This window comes from Cibotium barometz, chromosome 46 (genome assembly GCF_041138505.1).
Source record: "Cibotium barometz isolate CiBa-2024 chromosome 46, ASM4113850v1, whole genome shotgun sequence".
NCBI classification, from domain to species: domain Eukaryota; kingdom Viridiplantae; phylum Streptophyta; class Polypodiopsida; order Cyatheales; family Cibotiaceae; genus Cibotium; species Cibotium barometz.
In genome coordinates this window covers 39,984,967-39,995,665 of record NC_141091.1, presented here as the reverse complement: position 1 = coordinate 39,995,665, position 10,699 = coordinate 39,984,967, and the positions used below count along the sequence as shown (strand labels likewise).

At 43.5% G+C, this 10,699-nt stretch overlaps 1 protein-coding gene across 2 annotated transcripts; it reads left to right on the top strand.

The window, feature by feature from the left end:
- The first annotated feature begins 3,759 nt into the window (after window positions 1-3,759).
- LOC147612211 (uncharacterized) lies at window positions 3,760-5,614 on the top strand. 2 transcript variants are annotated; one of them, XM_086784279.1, is made up of 4 exons: window positions 3,760-4,427; window positions 4,535-4,594; window positions 4,726-4,815; window positions 5,353-5,614. In XM_086784279.1, the coding sequence occupies exons 1-2, from the start codon at window positions 3,849-3,851 to the stop codon at window positions 4,559-4,561; spliced, it is 606 nt and encodes a 201-aa protein (XP_086640405.1). In that variant the 5' UTR covers window positions 3,760-3,848; the 3' UTR covers window positions 4,562-4,594; window positions 4,726-4,815; window positions 5,353-5,614. The 2 variants fall into 2 exon arrangements, with proteins under 2 accessions (XP_086640405.1, XP_086640404.1); XM_086784278.1 differs by having other exon boundaries at window positions 4,535-4,815.
- Window positions 5,615-10,699: the final 5,085 nt, after the last annotated feature.

Genomic DNA, 10,699 nt, shown 5'->3' with positions numbered 1-10,699 from the left:
CTACCTCTCAAAACTCCCCCTCATTGATACATTGGAGTGTCCATCAACCAAACATGTGTGTGCGTGTCTACCATCTTAGACACCAAGTCCATTTTGAGCCGACTCGCTCACAGCGGAAACACTGAGTCCGATTTGAACATGGAAGTTCGGGTGGGAACCAACCCATGTGCATGCACCTCACACATGGAAGTTCGGGTGGGAACCAACCCATGCACATGCACCTCACACGTGCATCGCTCATGCACACATCACGCAACAACCATTTCAAGCTTCTAGGTGAGCTCGAGCAGGGCAACCCTCATACCAATGGGTGAATACACATCTCGTTTTGAGCACACATGCTCAGGCATGGTTACCCATCATCAATTGTGGGTGAGAGAAAATACAATTGAACATGGAAGTTCGGGTGGTGGGAACCAACCCATGCGCATGCACCTCACACATGCATCGCTCATGCACACATCATGCAACAACCATTTCAAGCTTCTAGGTGAGCTCGGGTAGGGCAACCCTCATACCAATGGGTGAATACACATCTCGTTTTGAGCACACATGCTCGGGCTTGGTTACCCATCATCAATTGTGGGTGAGAGAAAATACAATGCAATAACCACCAAAATTCCCAAGAATGAATGTGTGAGAGCATCAAAATCACATAACCTATGTGAAGTGACTCTTTTAAATTTGGACCCTATCTCATCATTTTAATTTTATCACCAAAATGTGTGGTGAATGTATGCAACAGCTGGAGATACGTTTGCTACTCTCTTATGTCTCTGGACGCTTAGTTGAGATGCTCGACTGAGACAACCCACACGTGATTGATCTTCAATTGCCTGACTCAGTTGCCGCACTATGTTGGCAACTTTTCTCACATTTGGCCATTTCTCTATGATGGTGGGGACACACGCTGCTCCTACTCAAGAGAACCCTGCCATTATCTCAATTGTATGGGCTATGCCCTCCATGATTTTTGTGCTCATGGAAAGACGTTGAGATTGCTTGTTTGTTTGCTGCAATGATCTAGTTGTTATGGTGCCTCCCTACACCTCCTCCTTCAATCTTACACCACCACGGACTTCATATCAGTTTAGTCTGCCTACTTTCTCCTACTGTTCTTCGTGCTGCGCAGGGGCTTTGGAAACACCTTCTATTGAACCCACGTGCTATGCTTACATATTTAAGAGTGACCCCCCCTCCCCCCCCAAGCTGGTGGTGATGCCTCAAGCCCATTCACAACAGAGACACTGCACACTCTCAAGAAGAAAAGGTCCAAATCACCCTTATACCATCTCAATCTATATGACGATGAGTGATGATGCTTATTTACTAAGGGAAACATGGTGGCATGAGTGATGATTCCTATTGACTAAGGGGTACATAGGCATATCTATGAGATCCAGTTGCTTCAAGAGTATGTCAGTGGACTATGTAAGTATTCTTAAATCTTCACTTCTACCCATGTTGTTTTCTACATGATATGTTGAATCTCTTCTATTCACTCATATTTTTAACTTTTCTCATGTTTGTTTCTACATGGTTAGATGGCTTAGATGTAAGTATACTAAATCTTCACTTCTAACCATTTGGTTTTCTACATGCTAGATATATAAGCATTCGCTATCCAACAAGCTACAATATTAGCTATTTTTTGAGCATGCAAGATGCACATGCTACTAGGGGGAAATTGTATAGCATGTGAATGATAGATATATTCTAAAACATGGTCATGTAATGCATGAAGAGAAATTCCCAATATTACAACTTATTTCATGCACGCAAGTGAATGATCTTTACCATGAAGGGGAAGTAAGTGTGAACACCAGATTGAGATGTTAAGATGGCAATAAATCAACTTTCTTTTAATAGTCGTCTATTTGTCTCAATGGTCGAGACAATGGTCCTCTTAGCCCTGCCCTAATGTGTGCCCATCTAATGCCAAGCTATAGGTCTACAGCTTGTCTTTCTCTACAATGTGTGTAGGTCTAGCATAGCCTTGTGTGTAGAAATCTTTTCATCATGGCAATGCTTCTTTCAGTAAAGCTAATGCATAATATCATACCTTTGAGATTTTATATGGTCGTCCAAAGGTCAACCTGATGATCCTAGATCTTGAGACTTCCACATGACACTATGGTGCATATTCAAGACTTGGACTAGATGTTGCATCAGGTCCAGGATGAGATACAAAAGGCTGAGATGAAACAAGCGAGATAGGATGAATTAACATTATTAGGATAGTATTTTCAAAGAAGGAAATTTTGTGTACCTAAAGATCTAGAAGCAAAGGCTCAAGTAGTGTGGTTTTGGCATCTTGTTGTGATGTTATGTCCATTGGCAAGATTAACCCTTTGATCAAACTGCAAATTTACCCTTTAAAATGTGCTATGTACTTAATGCTTTGTCCATAGTGTGTAAATTAACTTTTGGTAAACTATGTGTGGCAATGATGCTTAACTGTATAGTTAAGCATACCATGCCTAGTAACGGTTGGGATATGCTGAGTAACTCTACTGCTATATTGTTCAATCAAATGATCATACTGAGTGATATGTATGGCTTTCTGTGCTATTTCGTACAAAGTACATCATGTTAATGCGTTTTTTCTTGTTAATTCCTTCCTTGGTGTTCATCTTCCATTTATTTTATGATTATGTATATTTTATTGTTTTGCCATGTGATTGTCTCCATCTCCATCATAGTGAAATTTTTTTCTCCTTGCATTACAGCGCCTGATAACCAGTGTGAGTGGGTAGAAACTTCTACGTGATGCAATGTTGAACAATCAAGTGGAGCTGTGTGGTCCCTATGTGAGATCCATTCCATCACCCTTCCATGTTGTCCTATGTACAATTGCTTCTATGTAAACGTCTCAAGTCTTATATTACCATGCACAATTATGTTCTCTAGTGTATAAACTTATTATAAGTTGGACAAAGGAGAAGACCACGAATAGTCACTTATCATATTCTTTTAATCCCCAAAATGTGTCATGTATACAAGTACAATAGCTGGCATGAATTACTAACAACATTTGTGGGTTTCTTATGTATAGATAACTTGCAAGGCTATATGCTTGATGAGATAATTAATTATGTTCAGTCTCTCCAACAATAAGAGGAGGTGAAATATTACAAAAATCTAAAATTGCCTTATTTATGGTTTTAGTTTGTCATATTTTCTAATTAGTATTATCCTCTTAACTACGGTTTTTATTTATGAGGCTGGCTACGGTCAACCCAAGAGTGGAGTTCACTATGAGTGGGTAGAAACTTCTACGTGATGTAATGTTGGACAATCAAGTAGAACTGTGTGGCCCCTATGTGAGATCCATTCCATCACCCTTCCATGTTGTCCTATGTACAATGGCTTCTATGTAAATGTCTCAAGTCTTATATTACCAAGCACAATTATGTTCTGTAGTGTACAAACTTATTATAAGTTGGACAAAGGCGGCGAGAAGACCACGAATAGTCACTTATCATATTATTTCAATACCCAAAATGTGTCATGTATACAAGTACAGTAGCTTGCATGAGTTACTAACAACATTTATTGGTTTCCGATGTGTAGGTAACTTGCAAGGCTATTATGCTTGATGAGATAATTAATTATGTTCAGTCTCTCCAACAATACGAGGAGGTGAGTGTGAGAGAGCGCTTTTTCCCAACTTTGAGTTCACCTACTCTCACGTTGAAGCCTCTCACTCTCATTGCGTGACACTCTCACCAGACCATTAAATGTTCCCTCCTTTCTTGAACAAGTCCACAAACTTTCTCGCCTTTTGCCTCCCCAGCTCCCCTGCCCTGCCTCAAACCGCCGGCTGCACTTGGCGCAAGCTCGGTACCATGGGTCGCCCTGCTTTCGGCTGCTTGAATAATCCCTCCATGACGAACACCGCCATCCAAGACTGCGTGCCTCAATTTGGCCACCTGCAGCAGCAAGGTATCGTCAGTCATGTCCTCCATTGCAAATCTTATTGGCATTCGGTAACACAGCACAATTGTAATAAGGCCACGATCAGATCTTATAAGGGGAAACATGGCGCTAGAGCACGATATTATGGTGATCAAAGCTACTCCTTCCACCATTGTTCCAAGCATTATACTACCGGCCACAGTAACGTCATTGCAAAAGATGGGCGCTCGAACAGTACTGTGTACGCTCACAACACTACACCATGGCTAGGCGCACAACGGTGGAGAAATCCTCTGAAAACTAACAGAAAAGGCTACTTTAAGCGTGCGGGGCCTCTGATCCCAAGAGCTCACGGCGTAGGAAACGGCGCCGACGGCGCCGGCATCGACCAGGCCGCAGCTTGGCAACAGGCGGTGAAAAAGCAGGTTACTGCCGGCAAAAATTCGGCCGTTCAGCGACTAAATCCGTCCCTTAAACGCACTCACCCCCTCGAGGAGCAAATCGAGCGGGTGAGGATAATACTACGATAGATTTCCTGAATGGAAGATATGCTGTCTCGTTATGCCACCTCCATACATGAATTCTAACGTGAAACGAACTGCTGTGGATTTAGCAGGTTATCTTCATGGCAAGTTCTGCATGATCGCCACAATACCAACAGTGTGAGCCAGTGGAGGTTTGAAACTCCGGTCATCATCTTCTCGTCCTCGCCGTTGGGTTTACGCGTCTGTTGTATTACCATTATAGCTCTTTGCAAAGCCGACCAACTCTAACAAAATCTTTCCTTTTCTGTTTGGGTTTTGCAAGGGTGCTGTTTTTGTAACTGAATCCTTCCTTGAGTATTTCCATGCATCCTGTCATGGTATTGACACGTTCTTTCACTGGAGAAAGCTATCGGTAAGCACATGCCCTTCTATTTTTTTATAAAAAGATTGAAGTTATAGCTCTTTATGGATCTAGTCTTGCAGCCAATTATGAGCCTTCCTTTCCTCTAGTATATGGATGATATATGCTAGGTTTGCATGCACTTTGAAGTCTATGACACACCATAATGCTGCTCACAGCTATACACCACCTTGTGTAATGTTTTGTATCCTACATTTTGCTCACAAAGGGGGTGTATTCATAATCACATCTAAGGATGAGTGATCAAATTCTAGGGATTTGTGAGTGGATATCAAGCAGCAACTTGAAAAGGAGTTTTGTTGTTAACACAATAATCAATAAAGCATGAGATAAATACCGGAGATAGACTATCTACAAATCCCGGCTTAATTTATAATATAATATCATTTATACACAATCATGAATAAAGTTCAAATTATGCATATTGAGCAAGATGACTCGTTTAATCAATGCAAAGAACTACCCTCATTTTTAACATAAAAGTGTCAAGCCATACCTACCTTATGCAGGTTGTCTGAAACTGTGCAGACATCTTTCTCATGGGAACAGTACTACTAATATTTGGCATGGGTCTCTATGAGCTATTTGTCAATATTATCAGTACTCGAAAAGACGACGCTACTGCTTCAAAATTCCCGAAATGGAACTACACAGGGTCTAATTTGTTCGGACTTTTTCGACTTCAGGTGTGCTTGTATTTGTCCCTTATAGCTTGTTGTAATCTATCGAGAAGAAGCATGAAGTACATGTAGCTAAGTGAATACATGTAATTAGATTTGATAAATTGGTTGCCCATATGGTTTCACAAATTCAATTTCTAAGAGTAGCAAGCTACCAAGTCAAAACATTTCTAAGTGTGTAAGGTGAAACAAAATTAGAAGCTTTTCTACTTCTTTGCTAATTCTTCTCTTTCTATTAGTAGAATAGACCTCTTGCCTACATAGTAGTAGTGCTATTGGGCTATCCTCAAATATGTGTATCATGTGTGCATGAAATATTCAACATAAGGTATTGATTTATTCGGAAGGAAAACTTAAAAAAAAATCTTAAAGAATCAGTGGGCTTCATCCTCTCAATCATTGCATTCATGGGTGTAGCCTCCACTCTACGAATCTCCGGCTGTGCTACAACTGGAATCATCCCCAGCTGATTCATCCGTTGCAACTTCCAATCCTTTGTTGATTTGGCAATTTCCACCGTATCCTCATAAGACCTGGGCTTCTTTAATTCCACCTTCCAGCGAATACTCCTCTTAAGCCCGGCTACAAACTTGTTTTTCTTCATCATGTCAGGAGGTACCTGGTCTTCCCCTAAAGTCCTGCATAAAGTCTCCCACAGCAAAGAGAATTTCTTCACATAATCATCAATTGATTCAAACTCACCCTGTATCAGAGCTTGCACCTCATGCCAAACCTTGTCGGGGTCTTCTACCTTCTTGAACCTGTTGCTAAGTGCTGTCTTTAATCCATTCTCAGTCATATCAATACATGGAACAGCAACCCTCAATGACTCCTCATAAGCTCTGTACCAGGTCCTTGCATCCCCTTTCAAGCAGATGCTCAGTAGCCGCAACACCTGTACCGACTCATTGATGTGGTTGCTTATACATGCAACCTCCATCCTTTCCAGAAAATCTGCCACATCCTCATTAGGACCACCATAAAACTCTGGATAAGACATCATTTTAATCCCCAAACTTCACCTCGAAACCCAAGAAAAACCTTCCCTGAAACCCTCAACTCCTAGGGAATACACCCTTGTAAACTGAAGAAAATACCAGAGCTATCTCCTCAGTGGGGGGCACCAAAAAACTGTCGGGAGGCAAGGAAAAGAAGAAATGCCTCTATAGCTACCTACCCAGTAGCCTTGGAAGACACAACAAACACAAGGGGCACCATCAGCACGATGCTGGAAACAGAAATCTCTCAAAATACCACACAGAGACCAAAGAAAAGACAGCTTCAACGGCTCACATATGTCATTATGAAGGCCTTTTATCTGTTAGCAAGGCTAAGCCACTCACATATCATCAACACAAACCCTATTTGTCCATTTACAAGGGGTCATCCATCACACATAAATTTTATCAATTGACAAGCTTCAACCCACTCTTCCTCGCACTCTCCTTTTATCACACACTCACAGCAAACAACTCACACACACTGCTGCCCAAAGCTTTCTCTTGGTCACACACCAGAGGCCTTGAAACAAGGCAGCTACCACACCTCTTTCTCTGCAGCTGTGCTACCCGCCAGCCCTACTCAGGCGGCACCCTTTTCACAAGTTCCTTTGGCTGCAGCAATTCGCCAGCTCCCTTCGCTCTTCCTGAAGAACCCGCCTTTTCTATCTGCTTTGCACTCTCCCTTGTGTGTCTCTGCCAGAGGGCGACTCCTCTTTGTATGTCTACCACCCTGCTTTCCCTTAGGCTTCAACGGTGGCCTACCAGCCAACCCAACTCACCCGTGCCTTCGCTTCGCTAGTGCTTCACGCTGGTCAGAGAGGCCATGTGTCTGCGCTCCAGGCTCCAAAGGCGGCTGCAACCCATGAAACCAACACTAGTCACCAACCGCAGCACCTCCCGTTTCTGCATCTAGAGAGGCGGCCATCCCTTCCTCTCTCTCACTCTCCAGAGGCAGCTCCTTCCTCAGTTGCCAGCAACCCGTCCGTAGCAAGCCCAACACGCTCTCTTTTTTTCCTTTCACTTGCTAGCTCCTCTGTAGCAAACAGCATGCTCCACAACCTGCTCGCGGGCTCTCCTCCAGGCGACGACCTGCTTGTCTTTGCTCTCTCACCCAGAGCGACTCACCAAGCACCCTACCCACTCACTGTCGTGGCGACCTCCAGCACCAGACGGCTCCGTGCATCCAAAAGGCGTGTCTCTCTCTCTCTTTCCCCGGCGGCTCACACCAGAAAGAAAAACCGTCCCTTCTGCTCTTCACCCTCTAGAAAATCCTTGGCTCCAGGCGACCTCGTGCATTCTCCTCTTCACACCTGTTTGTTGCAGCGCCTCTGCTCAACGCAGTCTCCCTCCTACACTTTTTCGAAGCGGCCATCTCATTCCTTCGCATCTTCGCCACCACCTTCTAGATGGTGCGCTGGCAGCTAACGAAGGCTTCCACATGGCTATTCCCAAGCTGGCCATACTATTTAATGTATATATATTTTTTATTTTTTCCCCAAGCCTCAATGATGGCCACACACTAATGCTAAAAGGGCTCTTCCTTTCCTTGTATTTTTCCTGAATAAACGGCGTCCACGACCTTCCAAAACCAGAGCTGCCCACAAGCTCGGAATCATCAGCATCTGCTCCCAAAAAAAAACGACACGCATACCAACTCACTGCAAAACCACCCGGTCTGTACATTTGCTAGGGCATTCAGGGCAAAGTTTTATTGCACACCATGCATCCCATATATACACGGACTCAAAACACCTTTACAGAATTTTGCCTGACACATGTTATCTTCAATGAGTGTTGCATGGATGCCATGGATTACGATGACAACTTTGACATGACTGGCATGGGAAACCAAGATAGTCATCCGAACGATAAACGTAGCTCTGGGAAGGGCTCTGAATCTAGTGTGCCATTAGTTAATCTAGATCAGATTGCCGAGATAGTATTGAAAAAGATGGGGCAATACTACAGACCTTCCTACCGACCCCAACCATCATACATGCATACTGTAGCTATAGGCCCCTACGTCTGTGGAGGATGTGGAGGTAGCCATAAAACCGAGCAGTGCCCAACCTTCTCACCATTGGTTGGCAATCAACCAACAAAGAAGTGGTGCCAGCTTTGTAAATGGAACTACACACATGTGACTTCGGACTGCAATCACATTGCAAGGATACAAAGGGAACAAGCAGCCAACTCTGCACTTAGGCAGCAAGTTGTGAACCATGAGAGAACCTTAGTTGCTCAAGAGCAAACATGGCCGGTGCTAGGAGCTCAACCTCCTCCACCTGGCACAGCTTTCTTTAGATTTGTGGAATATGAGAATCCTAAAAAATTAGGTATGGAGGTTAGCTCTCAACCATACTACATCGAAGTGGAGCATCCTCTTGTCTCGAACCCTACTTTGAGAACCCAACTGGACCAAGCCTAGTTCATGACTTTAATGGAGACCCAAGCTCTTTGATGCTTTTAGGATCTCAGCCAACCAAGACTCAAGGTTATCCAGGACCATATCCTACAAAGAGACTATACCCCACGCAACAAACAGGACCATGCTACGAATGCGATGGACCACATTGGGCGAGAGAATGTCCAAACAAGAAACGACCCCTCTTAGCTAACATAGGCACAACATCTACATTTCCACCTATAGAGAGGTTTTGCCTAGGGTGTAGCATTGACCATCTACCAAAGGATTTCTTGTTGAAGCCTGCGGATCCGGCAGCACAAAAAGCTAAAGCGTCCCTCAACTATGTTGAAGTGATTCCATCACCCACGACATCTGATCAGGAGGAGAATAAACTAGTGTCGCTAAGAGTAGTGACTACAGCCCAAGCACAAAAGAATGTCAAAGAGGTTGTTGAGAAACCCTCTCAGATTAAGGCTCTATCCAAAGATGGAAAAGAGAGAAAGAAATCGACTCAACGTAAACCACACAGCAAGGGGAGTAAGAAGTCGAAGGAGCAGAAGAGCTTTGATGGAGGAAACTCTATCCCAAAAGAGCTAGAAGGAATGTTGAAAACGAAACAAATAGGAGAGAAAACTCAAAATGAGCAAAAGGAAAAAGTATCCGAGTCTGAGGAAAGCTCAGGAGGATCAGTCCTTGTGGACAAGGTGTACGAGCCTTTAGATGCAGCGCTTCAAGCATATAATAGTAGGATCACAGTTCTAACCGAGCTACCTAAGAAGCTGCAAGAATATCCCAACCCTCGTGAAGAGACAATCAACTTGGCTATCCATAAGCAGTTGATTAGGGATACTCAGACTCTAATAGACGGCCCACTACCTATGTACGCAAGAGGACCTGCTTCTCTGAAGCCTAACTTAGAGACGATACGAGAAGCCACGCCAAGCATGGAAAAGGGAAGTGAAGTTGTATCTCTACATTTCCCAGAAATGCCTGAAGGAGATGATTTACCTCATACCAATGCAGACGAGTCAAAACCATTGACTATCGCGGATTTTGGAGATGAAATTCCTGAAATAGAGGAAGCAGTAGCAAGGGAGATGTGGGAAGCGGTGCAAAAAAAAGTTGAGGTTCTAGCATCTTCTGACAAGTCACCACCGTTCTCTATAGTAGAATTCTTGAATCAAAGGGTTCAAGAATTAGATGCTTTATCTCTACCAGATGATGCCCAGACTGTTGTCTCAGCTCGGAGCAACAAGCTCACATGCAAGACACTGCCCTCATATTTAGGACCATACGAAGCACATAGCCAAATCATGCGAGTACCATCAATGAGACGACAACCTCATCAGGAATGAGACATAGGGAGTTTGCAAGCTTTAATGTCGGCACCAGTTACGTGTACCATTCCACTCGCAGAGTTCTTAAAGCTTAGGCCAAGATTGTGGGGAGAAGTGGCTACACAATTAACTGAGCAAGGATTGTGGAACCAGAACATCCAGGTTGAGGAGTTGTTGAAGGCAAAGGCTTCTGAGCTAATGCTTAAGCAAACAATTCCGATTCCTGTGAACAAAGTTGGCAAGCATTGTGAAGACGATGAAGAAAATACTACGCTTCCTGTGGAGATCAACAAGATTGAATCTATAGCTATTCTAGATAGCGGAGCAGGGGTGAGTATAGCAACAAAAACTGTATGGGAAATGTGGGAAAAACCTACAATTAGAAGTACAAGGATGAGTTTGCAATTGGCAGACGGAAATCTAGAGAGTCCCATAGGATTGCTTGAGAAC

Coding starts and splice junctions, on each gene's coding strand:
- LOC147612211 (XM_086784279.1), top strand. CDS start 3,849: ATGGGTCGCCCTGCTTTCGGCTGCTTGAATAATCCCTCCATGACGAAC. Junction 4,428..4,534: donor TCGAGGAGCAAATCGAGCGG/GTGAGGATAATA, acceptor TGGATTTAGCAG/GTTATCTTCATGGCAAGTTC.